Here is an 18,975-nt window from a genome sequence, read left to right as displayed (position 1 = left end):
TTCCCTTACCCAAGCCCCTACCCAAGCCATCACCCTGACTTATAGCATCCACTCCCCACATGAGAGTCCTAAAGACCCCCCCTCCAGTAATCTGTTGCAACCTCCAGCAAAACACACATTTTTTTATCTCCTTTTATTTAATTTATTTAATTTGTACTTTCTTTAACATGTCTTTTATTTATTTAACCTTCTAACCCGTTTCCATCCGGTACTCCTCCTTCCCTCCTTTCCTCTTCCCTCCCTCCCTCCCTCCCTCTCTCCCTCCACCCTCCTTTCCTCTTCCCTCGTCCCTCCCTCCCTCCCTCTCTCCTTCCCTCCTTTCCTCTTCCCTCCCTCCTCCCTTCCTCTCTCCCTCCACCCTCCTTCCCTCCTTTCCTCTTCCCTCATCCCTCCCTCCCTCCTCCCTCCCTCCACCCTCCCTCCCCTCTCTCTCCACCTTCCCTCCCTCCCCTCTCTCTCTCCCTCCCTCCCCTCTCTCTCTCCACCTTCCCTCCCTCCCTCCCTCCCTCCCTCCACCTCCTTCGTCCTCCTCCTATCCCCCTGTGCAGTTTAGAGACCGCCAAATCCACCGCCCAGTCTTCCTCCATGTCGACCTCTGCTGACCTCACCATGGCCTACACCCAACCCCCCTCCCCCGCCTCCTCCTCAGCCGCTGCTGCTGCCACCCTGGCTGCCATGGGCTGCCCCGGCATGTCCCACCCCCACCCCCACGCTGCAGTCCCCATGATGGGCAACCCCTACGGGGCCCTCCCCCTCTCCAGCCTCCTCGGAATGCAATCCATGAAATCCCTCCAATCCATGCCCTACCTGGCTTTATCCAACCCTGCCGCCAATGCAGCCGCCGCTCAGGCCCAGGCCCAGGCCCAGGCCCAGGCTCAGGCTCAGGCTCAGGCTCAGGCCCAGATCTATACGGCGAAGATTTCTTCCGCCAATGGGATCGGGAAGAAACCAGAGAGACAGAAGTTTGCGCCGTACTGATGACGTCTGTCTCCATCCCTCCAGATCTCACCTCCTCCGTCTACGACAAGAAAGAAAAGGGGAAAAGAATGGAGGGAAGGAAATAGCAGGGTTTTTTTTGTTCTCCTCCATTCTCTTTCTTCTTGCCTGATGATGTGGTTGTAGATGGACATTTTCGATTGATTATGTTTTGTAGGCTTTTTTTTTTTGTCCCTTATATAGTGAACCACTAGGAGGAACGTTTGATTGGCTCGTTTAGATAGCTATATTTATGTTGTCAGGTCTTGGAAACCTATCAAGCCATAGCCTGTGTCCCAAATGACAACCTAATTCCTGCACTACTTTAGTCCAGAGCACATAAGGTTCAGGTTGAAAGTAGTGCGCTATATAGGAAAATAGGGTGGCATTTGGGATGCACACATAGACTATTCCTAACTTCCATTTTTATCTTCTTCTAACCTTCCATTCGTTCTACTGTACTGCTGTGATTGATTATTGATAATGATGAAATATTCCCACTAAGAGTTTATAAATTAAAACACTGGTGAGTGATGCTCAACTGTACGTGCGTATGAGCTTTTTTATACAGTACATGATGTCTGTTTAGGTTACTTCCTGTATTCAACTCCTTGATTTTTTGAAGGACGATGTAAAAAAAAAAATAATAATAATAATAAAATAAAAGTTTAAAAAAATGACTAGACAAAAAAAAATCTAACCACTCGTTTGCATTAAGTTTTTTTGTGAGTTTTTGGTCATATTTTATTTGAAATGTGTTGTTTAATTTATTTTATTTATTATGCCGAGTATTACTTTTACGATACATTTTTTTGGATTTTTGAGGGGGGAAATGGCAGCGAGTACTACTGCTAAGATTATGAGTTATTCCATCCTGTCCTGAGTTTTAACTCGGTGACCAGACTGCTGGCGAGGGCCACTCTAACACGGTGACCAGACTGCTGGCGAGGGCCACTCTAACACGGTGACCAGACTACTGGCAAGGGCCACTCTAACACGGTGACCAGACTGCTGGCTAGGGCCACTCTAACACGGTGACCAGACTGCTGGCGAGGGCCACTCTAACACGGTGACCAGACTGCTGGCGAGGGCCACTCTAACACGGTGACCAGACTGCTGGCGAGGGCCACTCTAACACGGTATTTTCTCCTGTCTCTCACCACAGAAGTGGTATCTTCTACTAAAACAAGGTTGTTTTTGTTGTTGTTTTTTTTTTTTTTAACAACATTATGTTTTTGTTAAATAGAGAAAATGTGTTTCCACAACTGATATGTCAATATTATTAAAACATTTAACATGATAAAAGCTGCGTATTTCCAACTTTCTTACTGGGATTTAAGCAGCAAAACCTCTCTTGGGATGTGTCTGTGGGATGAGAGATGCTTTTCTCACTAACTAAGATGCCACGCATGGTAGCTACTCTTGTGAGAGATTAATGCTGCATGTTAGCTTGAACATACACACACACATACACAAACACACACATACACACACACACGTGTTAAAATAAAAAAAACTGGGTCTCTACAGACTCGATACATAACCACAGACTATAGACATACATAACCACAGACTATAGACATACATAACCACAGACTATAGACATACATAACCACAGACTATAGACATACATAACCACAGACGATAGACAGTGGGGAGAACAAGTATTTGATACACTGCCGATTTTGCAGGTTTTCCTACTTACAAAGCATGTAGAGGTCTGTCATTTTTTATCATAGGTACCCTTCAACTGTGAGAGACGGAATCTAAAACAAACATCCAGAAAATCACATTGTATGATTTTTAAGTAATTAATTTGCATTTTATTGCATGTCATTAGTATTTGATACATCAGAAAAGCAGAACTTAATATTTGGTACAGAAACCTTTGTTTGCAATTACAGAGATCATACGTTTCCTGTAGTTCTTGACCAGGTTTGCACACACTGCAGCAGGGATTTTGGCCCACTCCTCCATACAGACCTTCTCCAGATCCTTCAGCTTTCGGGGCTGTTGCTGGGCAATACGGACTTTCAGCTCCCTCCAAAGATTTTCTATTGGGTTCAGGTCTGGAGACTGGCTAGGCCACTCCAGGACCTTCAGATGCTTCTTACGGAGCCACTCCTTAGTTGCCCTGGCTGTGTGTTTCGGGTCGTTGTCATGCTGGAAGACCCAGCCACGACCCATCTTCAATGCTCTTACTGAGGGAAGGAGGTTGTTGGCCAAGATCTCGCGATACATGGCCCCATCCATCCTCCCCTCAATACGGTGCAGTCGTCCTGTCCCCTTTGCAGAAAAGCATCCCCAAAGAATGATCTTTCCACCTCCATGCTTCACGGTTGGGATGGTGTTCTTGGGGTTGTACTCATCCTTCTTCTTCCTCCAAACACGGCGAGTGGAGTTTAGACCAAAAAGCTCTATTTTTGTCTCATCAGACCACATGACCTTCTCCCCTTCCTCCTCTGGATCATCCAGATGGTCATTGGCAAACTTCTGACGGGCCTGGACATGCGCTGGCTTGAGCAGGGGGACCTTGCGTGCGCTGCAGGATTTTAATCCATGACGGCATAGTGTGTTACTAATGGTTTTCTTTGAGACTGTGGTCCCAGCTCTCTTCAGGTCATTGACCAGGCCCTGCCGTGTAGTTCTGGGCTGATCCCTCACCTTCCTCATGATCATTGATGCCCCACGAGGTGAGATCTTGCATGGAGCCCCAGACCGAGGGTGATTGACCGTCATCTTGAACTTCTTCCATTTTCTAATAATTGCGCCAACAGTTGTTGCCTTCTCACCAAGCTGCTTGCCTATTGTCCTGTAGCCCATCCCAGCCTTATGCAGGTCTACAATTTTATCCCTGATGTCCTTACACAGCTCTCTGGTCTTGGCCATTGTGGAGAGGTTGGAGTCTGTTTGATTGAGTGTGTGGACAGGTGTCTTTTGTACAGGTAACGAGTTCAAACAGGTGCAGTTAATACAGGTAATGAGTGGAGAACAGGAGGGCTTCTTAAAGAAAAACTAACAGGTCTGTGAGAGCCGGAATTCTTACTGGTTGGTAGGTGATCAAATACTTATGTCATGCAATAAAATGCAAATTAATTACTTAAAAATCATACAATGTGATTTTCTGGATTTTTGTTTTAGATTCCGTCTCTCACAGGACAGGACAGCAGAACAGCTGTAGAGTATCTACATAGAGACAGACAGGACAGCAGGACAGGACAGCAGGACAGCTGTACAGTATCTACATAGAGACAGACAGGACAGCAGGACAGGACAGCAGGACAGGACAGCAGGACAGGACAGCAGGACAGGACAGCAGGACAGGACAGCAGGACAGGACAGCAGGACAGCTGTAGAGTATCTACATAGAGACAGACAGGACAGGACAGCTGTAGAGTATCTACATAGAGACAGACAGGACAACAGGACAGGACAGCTGTAGAGTATCTACATAGAGACAGACAGGACAGCAGGACAGGACAGCTGTAGAGTATCTACATAGAGACAGACAGGACAGCAGGACAGGACAGCAGGACAGGACAGCAGGACAGCTGTAGAGTATCTACATAGAGACAGACAGGACAACAGGACAGGACAGCAGGACAGGACAGGACAGCTGTAGAGTATCTACATAGAGACAGACAGGACAGCAGGACAGGACAGCTGTAGAGTATCTACATAGAGACAGACAGGACAGCAGGACAGGACAGCAGGACAGGACAGCTGTAGAGTATCTACATAGAGACAGACAGGACAGCAGAACAGGACAGCAGGACAGGACAGCAGGACAGGACAGCAGGACAGGACAGCAGGACAGCTGTAGAGTATCTACATAGAGACAGACAGGACAGCAGGACAGGACAGCAGGACAGGACAGCAGGACAGGACAGCAGGACAGGACAGCAGAACAGGACAGCAGGACAGGACAGCAGGACAGGACAGCAGGACAGGACAGCAGAACAGGACAGCAGAACAGGACAGCAGGACAGGACAGCAGGACAGGACAGCAGGACAGGACAGCAGGACAGCTGTAGAGTATCTACATAGAGACAGACAGGACAGCAGGACAGGACAGCAGGACAGGACAGCAGAACAGGACAGCAGGACAGGGCAGCAGGACAGGACAGCAGGACAGGACAGCAGGACAGGACAGCAGGACAGGACAGCAGGACAGCTGTAGAGTATCTACATAGAGACAGACAGGACAGCAGGACAGGGCAGCAGGACAGGACAGCAGGACAGGACAGCAGAACAGGACAGCAGGACAGCTGTAGAGTATCTACATAGAGACAGACAGGACAGCAGGACAGGACAGCAGGACAGCTGTACAGTATCTACATAGAGACAGACAGGACAGCAGGACAGCTGTACAGTATCTACAGCAGGACAGGACAGCAGGACAGGACAGCAGGACAGCAGGACAGGACAGGACAGCAGGACAGGACAGCAGGACAGGACAGTAGGACAGGACAGCTGTACAGTATCTACATAGAGACCGGCAGGACAGGACAGCAGGACAGTATCTACATAGAGACAGGCAGGACAGAACAGCAGGTCAGGACATTAGGACAGGACAGCAGGACAGTTGTAGAGGGGGGGCTGGGTAATTCTCACATAGAGACAGACAGGACAGCAGGACAGTTGTAGAGGGGGGGGCTGGGTAATTCTCGCATAGAGACAGACAGGACAGGACAGCAGGACAGTTGTAGAGGGGGGGGCTGGGTAATTCTCGCATAGAGACAGACAGGACAGGACAGCAGGACAGTTGTAGAGGGGGGGGCTGGGTAATTCTCGCATAGAGACGGTTTGCGTTGGTTTTTATAAATATGCCGTATACACTGTATGAACTCACTAATTTTTATAAACCCAGATGATGTAAGGTGTATGGAATTTACAGGAAATCAATTACTGTGGACACTTACTGGAAATCACTCATTCATGGTGTATGGAATTTACTGTGAACACTTACTAGAAATCACTCATTCATGGTGTACTGAATTTACTGTGGACACTTACTGGAAATCACTCATTCATGGTGTCTGGAATTTACTGTGAACACTTACTGGAAATCACTCATTCATGGTGTACGTTCCAAATGGCAACCTATATAGTGCACTACTTTTGACCAGGGCCCATAGTGTGCCATTGAACGTTGTTGTTAAAACCCAGACTCACCACTGTTTGTGTCTCTCTTCTCTCCTAATGTATCTCACCGTGGGCCATTTGCATGAGTTCAACTTAAATTGATGTCTATGCAAAACATTTGCTTGATGGTTCAGCAAAGTATTTTTTTTTCTGTGTAGCTCAGAATGGCACTGAGATGCTACTGTCTGAATAGTAGCACTGAGATGCTACTGTCTGAATAGTAGCACTGAGATGCTACTGTCTGAATAGTAGCACTGAGATGCTACTGTCTGAATAGTAGCACTGAGATGCTACTGTCTGAATAGTAGCACTGAGATGCTACTGTCTGAATGGTAGCACTGAGATGCTACTGTCTGAATAGTAGCACTGAGATGCTACTGTCTGAATAGTAGCACTGAGATGCTACTGTCTGAATAGTAGCACTGAGATGCTACTGTCTGAATAGTAGCACTGAGATGCTACTGTCTGAATAGTAGCACTGAGATGCTACTGTCTGAATAGTAGCACTGAGATGCTACTGTCTGAATAGTAGCACTGAGATGCTACTGTCTGAATAGTAGCACTGAGATGCTACTGTCTGAATAGTAGCACTGAGATGCTACTGTCTGAATAGTAGCACTGAGATGCTACTGTCTGAATAGTAGCACTGAGATGCTACTGTCTGAATAGTAGCACTGAGATGCTACTGTCTGAATAGTAGCACTGAGATGCTACTGTCTGAATAGTAGCACTGAGATGCTACTGTCTGAATAGGAAAGGGCTAATGAACTGACTGTCTGAAGGAGAGAGAATACAGGAGATCATTTAAGGTTGTAAACATCTGGTAACTCTTCCCAAAATTCCATAAATCCCAAATTGGAAGACTCCTGGAATGGGAAGGGAATATGCAAGAAATCCGGAGTCTTCCAACCGGGATTTTTTGGGAAATTTGGGAGAATAAAAAAAAAAGAAAGAGACCATAATTTTGTAACCCTGGGATCAGCAATATTGTCATTCCAGCTCTTTACAAAACACATGTACATCATTATAACCACTCAATGAAAATGAATAAGGTACAATATTGCATTTCAACAAAAGTGATTCCGTTATCATGGCAAGTAATACGTATCAACATATTCTATTGATTATAATTCTATTGATTAGATACCATCACAGTATCAACATATTCTATTGATTAGATACCATCACAGTTGTTGTTGTTTTTTGCTCACAGGAAAAGTTCTGTCATTTGAGTCAACCAGATGTTTTTGTGATTCTCTGTATCTTCCCATTCTAATAAATAAATCAAAATGATCAACTTCATTTTACCTTTCCTCTTTTTTCTCTTGAAGTACCTAACACATGAATGAGCTCTAGTCTATGATATCGGTTCTATTCAAACCATTTCAATTAGAATAACTTTATTGTCCTGTGAGAATAACTTTATTGTCCTGTTAGAATAACTTTATTGTCCTGTGAGAATAACTTTATTGTCCTGTTAGAATAACTCTATTGTCCTGTTAGAATAACTTTATTGTCCTGTTAGAATAACTTTATTGTCTTGTGAGAATAACTTTATTGTCCTGTTAGAATAACTCTATTGTCCTGTTAGAATAACTTTATTGTCCTGTTAGAATAACTTTATTGTCCTGTTAGAATAACTTTATTGTCCTGTTAGAATAACTCTATCGTCCTGTGAGAATAACTTTATTGTTCTGTTAGAATAACTTTATTGTCCTGTGAGAATAACTATATTGTCCTGTGAGAATAACTTTATTGTCCCGTTAGAATAACTTCATTGTCCTGTTAGACTAACGTTATTGTCCTGTGAGAATAACTCTATTGTCCTGTGAGAATAACTTTATTGTCCCGTTAGAATAACTTTATTGTCCTGTGAGAATAACTTTATTGTCCCGTTAGAATAACTTTATTGTCCTGTTAGAATAACTTTATTGTCCTGTTAGAATAACTTTATTGTCTTGTGAGAATAACTTTATTGTCCTGTTAGAATAACTCTATTGTCCTGTTAGAATAACTTTATTGTCCCGTTAGAATAACTTTATTGTCCTGTGAGAATAACTCTATTGTCCTGTGAGAATAACTTTTTTGTCCTGTGAGAATAACTTTATTGTCCTGTTAGAATAACTTTATTGTCCTGTTAGAATAACTTTATTGTCCCGTTAGAATAACTTTATTGTCCTGTGAGAATAACTCTATTGTCCTGTGAGAATAACTTTTTTGTCCTGTTAGACTAACGTTATTGTCCTGTGAGAATAACTCTATTGTCCTGTGAGAATAACTTTATTGTCCCGTTAGAATAACTTTATTGTCCTGTGAGAATAACTATATTGTCCTGTTAGAATAACTTTATTGTCCTGTTAGAATAACTTTATTGTCCCGTTAGAATAACTTTATTGTCCTGTTAGAATAACTCTATTGTCCTGTTAGAATAACTTTATTGTCCTGTTAGAATAACTTTATTGTCCTGTGAGAATAACTATATTGTCCTTCGAGAATAACTTTATTGTCCTGTGAGAATAACTTTATTGTCCCGTTAGAATAACTTTATTGTCCTGTGAGAATAACTCTATTGTCCTGTGAGAATAACTCTATTGTCCTGTGAGAATAACTCTATTGTCCTGTTAGAATAACTTTATTGTCCTGTTAGAATAACTTTATTGTCCTGTGAGAATAACTCTATTGTCCTGTGAGAATAACGTTATTGTCCTGTTAGAATAACTCTATTGTCCTGTGAGAATAACTCTATTGTCCTGTGAGAATAACTCTATTGTCCTGTTAGAATAACTTTATTGTCCTGTTAGAATAACTTTATTGTCCTGTGAGAATAACTTTATTGTCCTGTGAGAATAACTTTATTGTCCCGTTAGAATAACTTTATTGTCCTGTTAGAATAACATTATTGTCCTGTGAGAATAACTCTATTGTCCTGTGAGAATAACTCTATTGTCCTGTGAGAATAACTCTATTGTCCTGTTAGAATAACTTTATTGTCCTGTTAGAATAACTTTATTGTCCTCTGAGAATAACTATATTGTCCTGTGAGAATAACTTTATTGTCCTGTGAGAATAACTTTATTGTCCCGTTAGAATAACTTTATTGTCCTGTTAGAATAACTTTATTGTCCTGTTAGAATAACTTTATTGTCCTGTTAGAATAACTTTATTGTCCTGTGAGAATAACTTTATTGTCCTGTTAGAATAACTTTATTGTCCTGTTAGAATAACTTTATTGTCCTGTGAGAATAACTTTATTGTCCCGTTAGAATAACTTTATTGTCCTGTTAGAATAACTTTATTGTCCTGTTAGAATAACTTTATTGTCCTGTTAGAATAACTTTATTGTCCTGTTAGAATAACTTTATTGTCCTGTTAGAATAACTCTATTGTCCTGTGAGAATAACTTTATTGTCCCGTTAGAATAACTTTATTGTCCTGTTAGAATAACTTTATTGTCCTGTTAGAATAACTTTATTGTCCTGTTAGAATAACTTTATTGTCCTGTTAGAATAACTCTATTGTCCTGTTAGAATAACTTTATTGTCCTGTTAGAATAACTTTATTGTCCTGTTAGAATAACTTTATTGTCCTGTTAGAATAACTTTATTGTCCTGTTAGAATAACTCTATTGTCCTGTTCGAATAACTCTATTGTCCTGTTAGAATAACTTTATTGTCCTGTTAGAATAACTTTATTGTCCTGTTAGAATAACTTTATTGTCCTGTTAGAATAACTTTATTGTCCTGTTAGAATAACTTTATTGTCCTGTTAGAATAACTTTATTGTCCCGTTAGAATAACTTTATTGTCCCATTAGAATAACTTTATTGTCCCGTTAGAATAACTTTATTGTCCTGTGAGAGTTCTTTTCTTCTTCTTCTCTTGTCTCAGACAGTCAAAACAGAACGTTCCAACGGTTGGTGGTTGGGAGCAGCCCGTTGTTATAGATACAGTATGTACTCCAGGGTAGCTAAAACAACCCCACCGCCAACAACGTAAAGGCACGGTGTGCATCCCAAATGACACCCTAATCTCTCCATAATGCAGTACTTTTGACCAGGGCAACATAGGGCTTCATTAGGGACGTGCCCTCAGTCTAAGATAGGAGCACATGTAAGACATGACAGAAAGTAATTACACCATCAATAAACCCTCTCTTATTCACTGTGTTGAATAACAACTACAATTTAGCATCAATTAAAGACTATCTAGAGACGAAAGAGGACCAGAATAGAAGCTGGTAATTATACAGAGATCATCACTTAGCTGTTGAGAGGGGAGAAGAGGAGAAGAGAGGAGAGAAGTGGAGAGAAGAAAATGAGAAGAGATGAGAGGCGAGGAGAGAAGGGGAGGAGAGGTGAGAAGAGGAGAGAAGAGGAGAAGAGAGGAGAGGGAGAAGAGGAGAAAGAGTTGAGAAGAGAGGAGAGGTGAGAAGAGGAGAGAAAAGAGAAGAGGAGAAGAGAGGAGAGTAGAGGAGAAGAGGGAAGAAGAGGAGAGATGAGTAGAAGAGGAGAGAAGAGTAGAAGAGAGGAGAGAAGAGGAGAAGAGAGGAGAGGAGAGAAGGAGAAGAGAGGAGAGAAGGAGAAGAGAGGAGAGAAGGAGAAGAGAGGAGAGGAGAGAAGGAGAAGAGAGGAGAGAAGGAGAGGAGAGGAGAGGAGAGGAGAAGAGAGGAGAGAAGGAGAAGAGAGGAGAGAGGAGAGGAGGAGAAGAGAGGAGAGAAGGAGAGGAGAGGAGAGGAGAGGAGAGGAGAAGAGAAGAGAAGAGAAAAGAGAAGACGAGAGAAGAGGAGAAGAGAGAAGGGGATCGCTTGTACTGCCAATATGGACAGAGAGTATATTAGTACAACAGTGTCTATAACTTCTATGTAGACCTACCATATTGATAAAAAAAATACCTGTCAAGTAGATTCAAATCTGCAAGGAAATCAAAGTTGCCACACTGTATAAAGCCCAATTTGTAATATGGACAGCTCCAATCACACAAAAATATATGAATTGCTTGATCCTTGACACCGAGAGCAATAAACACAACTCTTTCAATGGTAATCTATAGAGAGGGTTTGGCTCAGACTCGGAGAACAACAGTAGACAGATGGTCAAACCAGGGGAGCCCATCTGGGTATCGTATTACTCCTCTGACCTCAGAGTACTAATGGACGACTCAATCAGGCAGGACAAGATGAGACTATTGGTCAATACGGAATAGGGAAACATCTACTGTGCCTTACTGACTGTTATAACTATGAATCCTTGTGAGGCTCGTTTAGTATGTTCACGATTCATTAATTACACGTTCTTGAATTTGCTCAAATTAAGGTGTAATTTAAGATTTTTCATTCCAAAAAAACATTCCAAGAAAATTGACGTCTTGATTTTGTCTGAAGTAATGTAAACGCAAAAAAACAAATCAGGTAAATTGAGATAGCACACTTTCTCTATTCTCAATGTTAATTAGTGTTTACATCGTATCGTTGTTTTGAGTTGTAGTGATTGTGTAGTTGGGATGTTTTCAATGCATTTTTAATACTTTTAAACAATGTGTACAATAAAATGAGAAATGTTTTACTTAAGTTAACTGATGGACTAACTGACATCTCTAGTCCATTTCACACAAAACAAAATACTAAATATTAAATGGATCTCCAAATTCCAAGATGTTTTGTGAACAGTCAATATCACCATGATTACTCTGTCTGAAGGATTACTCTGTCTGAAGGATTACTCTGTCTGAAAGATTACTCTGTCTGAAGGATTACTCTGTCTGAAGGATTACTCTGTCTGAAGGATTACTCTGTCTGAAGGATTACTCTGTCTGAAAGATTACTCTGTCTGAAGGATTACTCTGTCTGAAGGATTACTCTGTCTGAAGGATTACTCTGTCTGAGGGATTACTCTGTCTGAAGGATTACTCTGTATGTAGGATTACTCTGTCTGAAGGATTACTCTGTCTGAAGGATTACTCTGTATGTGGGATTACTCTGTATGTGGGATTACTCTGTTTGAGGGATTACTCTGTCTAAAGGATTACTCTGTCTGTAGGATTACGCTGTCTGAAGGATTACTCTGTCTGTGGGATTACTCTGTCTGTGGGATTACTCTGTCTGAAGGATTACTCTGTCTGAAGGATTACTCTGTCTGTGGGATTACTCTGTCTGTGGGATTACTCTGTCTGAGGGATTACTCTGTCTGAAGGATTACTCTGTCTGACGGATTACTCTGTATGAAGGATTACTCTGTCTGTAGGATTACTCTGTCTGAGGGATTACTCTGTCTGTAGGATTACTCTGTCTGAAGGATTACTCTGTCTGAAGGATTGAGGGATTACTCTGTCTGAGGGATTACTCTGTATGTAGGATTACTCTGTTTGAAGGATTACTCTGTCTGAAGGATTACTCTGTCTGAAGGATTACTCTGTATGAAGGATTACTCTGTCTGAAGGATTACTCTGTCGAAGGATTACTCTGTCTGAAGGATTACTCTGTATGTGGGATTACTCTGTTTGAGGGATTACTCTGTTTGAAGGATTACTCTGTATGTGGGATTACTCTGTATGTGGGATTACTCTGTATGTGGGATTACTCTGTATGTGGGATTACTCTGTATGTGGGATTACTCTGTTTGAGGGATTACTCTGTTTGAGGGATTACTCTGTCTAAAGGATTACTCTGTCTGTAGGATTACGCTGTCTGAAGGATTACTCTGTCTGAAGGATTACTCTGTCTGTAGGATTACTCTGTATGTGGGATTACTCTGTCTGAGGGATTACTCTGTCTGAAGGATTACTCTGTCTGTGGGATTACTCTGTCTGTGGGATTACTCTGTCTGAGGGATTACTCTGTCTGAAGGATTACTCTGTATGAAGGATTACTCTGTTTTAAGGATTACTCTGTCTGAAGGATTACTCTGTCTGAAGGATTACTCTGTCTGAAGTATTACTCTGTCTGAGGGATTACTCTGTCTGAGGGATTACTCTGTATGTAGGATTACTCTGTTTGAATGATTACTCTGTCTGAAGGATTACTCTGTATGAAGGATTACTCTGTCTGAAGGATTACTCTGTCTGTAGGATTACTCTGTCTGAAGGATTACTCTGTCTGAGGGATTACTCTGTATGTGGGATTACTCTGTATGTGGGATTACTCTGTATGTGGGATTACTCTGTTTGAGGGATTACTCTGTTTGAAGGATTACTCTGTCTGAAGGATTACTCTGTCTGAAGGATTACTCTGTCTGAAGGATTACTCTGTCTGAAGGATTACTCTGTCTGAAGGATTACTCTGTATGTGGGATTACTCTGTATGTGGGATTACTCAGTATGAGGGATTACTCTGTCTGAAGGATTACTCTGTCTGAAGGATTACTCTGTCTGTAGGATTGCTCTGTCTGTAGGATTACTCTGTCTGTAGGATTACTCTGTCTGTAGGATTGCTCTGTCTGAAGGATTGCTCTGTTTGAAGGATTGCTCTGTCTGAAGGATTGCTCTGTCTGAAGGATTGCTCTGTCTGAAGGATTGCTCTGTCTGAAGGATTACTCTGTATGTGGGATTACTCTGTATGTGGGATTACTCTGTATGTGGGATTACTCTGTATGAGGGATTACTCTGTCTGAAGGATTGCTCTGTCTGAAGGATTACTCTGTATGTGGGATTACTCTGTATGTAGGATTACTCTGTATGTGGGATTACTCTGAAGGATTACTCTGTCGGTAGGATTGCTCTGTTTGAAGGATTGCTCTGTCTGAAGGATTACTCTGTAGGATTGCTCTGTCTGAAGGATTACTCTGTATGTGGGATTACTCTGAAAGATTGCTCTGTCTGAAGGATTGCTCTGTCTGAAGGATTGCTTTTGTTTTCTAAAATAAGTTGTCTACCAGCTGAAAATCAACAATAGTCCATCTCTACACACCATCTCTCCTCTCTGTAGGGAGCTGGAAGTGGAGGTTGACTGACATGTCTTTGTTAATGCCCCCTCCCCTCTCCCCCTCCCTCCACATCCCCTCTCTCTCCTTCTTCTCTCTCTCTCACCCTCCCTCCACCTCCCCCCTCTCTCCTTCTTCTCTCTCTTCCTCCCTCCACCTCCCCCTTTCTTCTCTCTCTCCCCCCTCCACCTCCCCCTCTCCTTCTCTCTCTCCCCCTCCACCTCCCCCTCTCCTTCTCTCTCCCCCCCTCCACCTCCCCACTCTCTCGCTCTTCTCTATGTGTAAACGCAATCGAATCCAATAAAACCCTTGGTGCCTTAAATCCAGTCCCTCCCAGGTTTCCTGTCCCACCTCCCAGAGGAGAGAAGCAGATGGCCCTGAGAGCCGACAAGACAATCAGCTGACTGACTACAGGCTGCAGTGAAACACGAGGAGGACACGCAGAGAGACCTCTGACCTTTGAGCATTTTCTTTAGCCTTCCTGGAGTGGGTGGGGGTTGGGGTTTTGGGGAGAGGTCCTATTTGATCCATTGCAACAGGAATGCTCATTTAACCACAGATACAGTATTTGAAATTATTTCAAATACTATTTGAACCCAGGTCTGGCACAAACAGAGGGGCTGGGCTAGATGGAGTTATGGGGAATTAATGAGCTGGTGGTTGGGGTTGGGGCTAAGCTGGCGATTGAATTCTCTATAAACTACCATCTGCTTGCTGGAGCAATAGCTGCAGGCTAAGATATTGGGTTTTCCAGGGCAGGGGGTGCAGGTAAGGGGTGGGTAGAGTGGAGAGGGGTGGATGGTGGTTTTATAGATAGGGAGAGTGGGTTGAGGATGGTGTTATGAGGGTAATTATATGATATGGGGGCAAGTCTGTTCCTAGTCATCACAGCTGCCATTACAACAGGAAGTTAGAGATATAATTATCCGATACAACCGTCATGACCTCTTGAACATCAAAACAGAGTATTTATTTGTAAATGTGGCTTAGTTCAGACCAGTGTCTATTTTATAATCTTAGTACAAGACATTTAAAATATTATCCAAAGATTTAGACTCTCAAGCAGTCACCGCCTGGTTCTACCCTATTCCTTTCTTTTCTCACCCAGAATGTGTTTTAGTCCCCCGTCTGCCGTGTGTCTTCTCACCCAGAATGTGTTTTAGTCCCCCGTCTGCCGTGTGTCTTCTCACCCAGAATGTGTTTTAGTCTCCCGTCTGCCGTGTGTCTTCTCACCCAGAATGTGTTTTAGTCCCCCGTCTGCCGTGTGTCTTCTCACCCAGAATGTGTTTTAGTCCCCCGTCTGCCGTGTGTCTTCTCACCCAGAATGTGTTTTAGTCCCCTGTCTGCCGTGTGTCTTCTCACCCAGAATGTGTTTTAGTCCCCTGTCTGCCGTGTGTCTTCTCACCCAGAATGTGTTTTAGTCCCCTGTCTGCCGTGTGTCTTCTCACCCAGAATGTGTTTTAGTCCCCTGTCTGCCGTGTGTCTTCTCACCCAGAATGTGTTTTAGTACCCTGTCTGCCGTGTGTCTTCTCACCCAGAATGTGTTTTAGTCCCCTGTCTGCCGTGTGTCTTCTCACCCAGAATGTGTTTTAGTCCCTGTCAGCCGTGTGTCTTCTCACCCAGAATGTGTTTTAGTCCCCTGTCTGCCGTGTGTCTTCTCACCCAGAATGTGTTTTAGTCCCCTGTCAGCCGTGTGTCTTCTCACCCAGAATGTGTTTTAGTCCCCTGTCTGCCGTGTGTCTTCTCACCCAGAATGTGTTTTAGTCCCCTGTCTGCCGTGTGTCTTCTCACCCAGAATGTGTTTTAGTCCCCTGTCTGCCGTGTGTCTTCTCACCCAGAATGTGTTTTAGTCCCCTGTCTGCCGTGTGTCTTCTCACCCAGAATGTGTTTTAGTCCCCTGTCTGCCGTGTGTCTTCTCACCCAGAATGTGTTTTAGTCCCCCGTCTGCCGTGTGTCTTCTCACCCAGAATGTGTTTTAGTCCCTGTCTGCTGTGTGTCTTCTCACCCAGAATGTGTTTTAGTCCCCCGTCTGCCGTGTGTCTTCTCACCCAGAATGTGTTTTAGTCCCTGTCTGCCGTGTGTCTTCTCACCCAGAATGTGTTTTAGTCCCCTGTCTGCCGTGTGTCTTCTCACCCAGAATGTGTTTTAGTCCCCTGTCTGCCGTGTGTCTTCTCACCCAGAATGTGTTTTAGTCCCTGTCTGCCTTCTCACCCAGAATGTGTTTTAGTCCCTGTCTGCCTTCTCACCCAGAATGTGTTTTAGTCCCCTGTCTGCCGTGTGTCTTCTCACCCAGAATGTGTTTTAGTCCCCTGTCTGCCGTGTGTCTTCTCACCCAGAATGTGTTTTAGTCCCTGTCTGCTGTGTGTCTTCTCACCCAGAATGTGTTTTAGTCCCTGTCTGCCGTGTGTCTTCTCAACCAGAATGTGTTTCAGTCCCCTGTCTGCCGTGTGTCTTCTCACCCAGAATGTGTTTTAGTCCCTGTCTGCCGTGTGTCTTCTCACCCAGAATGTGTTTTAGTCCCCTGTCTGCCGTGTGTCTTCTCACCCAGAATGTGTTTTAGTCCCTGTCTGCTGTGTGTCTTCTCACCCAGAATGTGTTTTAGTCCCTGTCTGCCGTGTGTCTTCTCAACCAGAATGTGTTTCAGTCCCCGTCTGCCGTGTGTCTTCTCACCCACGCTATGGAGGGTCCTCTCATCTCAGATAATGTTCTTCAACAACAAAGCAGCAAATTATTGTTATCACGTTTTCAATATATATATTTTTTAACTCCTACTTCTAATGTTTTACTGACAAGACATGCTCACTATTTAAAAATACCCCACAGCACACACACACAGCATCCACACACAGCATCCACACACACAGCACACTCCAATCTCTCATGACAATAAACCCCCCATTGTTCTGTGAGCTGTGTCTGCCGACCCCCCGAGACAGCTTTCATACAGCCAATGGCATGTAGCCAAGACAATAAAAGTGATCTCTGCCCAGCCCAGAGCAGCCCAGACACTATTCTTTGGGGATACGGTGGGTGGTGGGTATGTTACACCGACAATGAGACGCCAACCCAACCCAGCCCAGCTCAGCTGTTGGATTGAATTGCAAAGCAACTCTAGGGTGGCTCAAAACACCAGGCTGTAGGATCTAACATGTTGGCTCAAAACACTAGGCTGTAGGATCTAGCATATTTGGCTCAAAACACCAGGCTGTAGGATCTAACATGTTGGCTCAAAACACTAGGCTGTAGGATCTAGCATATTTGGCTCAAAACACCAGGCTGTAGGATCTAGCATGTTGGCTCAAAACACCAGGCTATAGGATCTAGCATGTTTGGCTCAAAACACCACAGAGACTCTAGTATTTAACATGGCTCCACTGCTGTTAACTCAAAACATCACAGAGGATCTAGGATTTAACATGGCTCCAATGCTGTTAACTCAAAACATCACAGAGGATCTAGGATTTAACATGGCTCCAATGCTGTTAACTCAAAACATCACAGAGGATCTAGGATTTAACATGGCTCCAATGCTGTTAACTCAAAACATCACAGAGGATCTATGATTTAACATGGCTCCAATGCTGTTAACTCAAAACATCACAGAGACTCTAGGATTTAACATGGCTCCAATGCTGTTAACTGAAAACATCACAGAGACTCTAGGATTTAACATGGCTCCAATGCTGTTAACTCAAAACACCACAGAGACTCTAGGATTTAACATGGCTCCAATGCTGTTAACTCAAAACATCACAGAGACTCTAGGATTTAACATGGCTCCACTGCTGTTGGTCAGATGCTCTATAAATCTGTCCACAAGAGATTACCCTGAAATACAAAGGTTAAAGACACCAGGCTGTAGGATGTAACATGGCTAAAATGCTGTCAGCCTGAAATGCAAAACACCACAGAGGGACACAGAGAGGGACAGAGAGAGAGAGAGAGAGAGAGAGAGACAGAGAGAGAGAGAGAGACAGAGAGAGAGAGAGAGAGAGACAGAGAGAGAGAGAGAGAGAGAGAGAGAGAGAGAGAGACAGAGAGAGAGACAGAGAGAGACAGAGAGAGCTCCACTGCTGTAGGCTATGACATCATCTGGCTATCTTTTAGTAGTAATTGTCATCTCACTGGATATCCCGTCAGTCATCCCTGACAGCAGCAATGCATCCCCAGACAGAGGAGTAATCTGTTGAAACTCCACTTGACACAATATACAGAGACATATATCCTATATGAAGAAGACGTTGTAAAGATATTGAACAGCCCGACACTGTGTGTGTCCTGGTTTTACTATACTTGTAAGAACCAGTCCAACAACAATGGTAAACCAAGGATAATTCAGAGAAGTGAAGACATTTGGCTGGTCCTCACTTCTAAAAATACTATTGAAGTTCAGGGGGTTAGGTTTAGAATTAGAGATGGGGATAGGGTTTAGGGTTAGAGATAGAGATAGGGATGGGTTTTAGGGTTAGAGATAGGGGTTAGGTTTATAATTAGAGATAGGGTTTTAGGGTTAGAGATAGAGATAGGGGTTAGGTTTAGAATTAGAGATAGGGTTTAGGGTTAGAGATAGAGATAGGAGTTAGGTTTAGAATTAGAGATAGGGTTTAGGGTTAGAGATAGGGGTTAGGTTTAGAATTAGAGATAGGGGTTAGGGTTAGAATTAGAGATAGGGGTTAGGTTTAGAGATAGGGTTAGGTTTAGAATTAGAGATAGGGGTTAGGTTTAGAGATAGGGGTTAGGTTTAGAATTAGAGATAGGGGTTGGGTTTAGGGTTGGGGTTAGAGATAGGGGTTAGGTTTAGAACTAGAGATAGAGGTTAGGTTTAGAATTAGGGTCAGAGATAGGGGTTAGGTTTAGGGTTGGGGTTAGAGATAGGGGTTAGGTTTAGAATTAGAGATAGGGGTTAGGTTTAGAGATAGGGGTTAGGTTTAGAAATAGAGATA

General features: G+C 43.2%; 1 protein-coding gene across 3 annotated transcripts in view; it reads left to right on the top strand.

Annotated features, from left to right (window-relative positions):
• Positions 1 to 2,262, top strand: part of LOC139371461 (poly(rC)-binding protein 2-like) — a 156,787-nt gene extending 154,525 nt beyond the window's left edge. For all 3 annotated transcript variants that reach the window (XM_071111890.1, XM_071111888.1, XM_071111889.1), the window contains one exon: positions 549 to 2,262. In XM_071111890.1, the coding sequence (XP_070967991.1) occupies positions 549 to 978 (430 nt within the window). In that variant the 3' untranslated portion in view covers positions 979 to 2,262. The remainder of the gene's footprint in view (positions 1 to 548) is intronic.
• The last annotated feature ends 16,713 nt before the right edge of the window (positions 2,263 to 18,975 follow it).

Source organism: Oncorhynchus clarkii, chromosome 17 (genome assembly GCF_045791955.1).
Source record: "Oncorhynchus clarkii lewisi isolate Uvic-CL-2024 chromosome 17, UVic_Ocla_1.0, whole genome shotgun sequence".
NCBI lineage: Eukaryota > Metazoa > Chordata > Actinopteri > Salmoniformes > Salmonidae > Oncorhynchus > Oncorhynchus clarkii.
The sequence above is the reverse complement of the archived record's forward strand: the minus strand, read 5'-3'. Positions and strand labels throughout refer to the sequence as shown.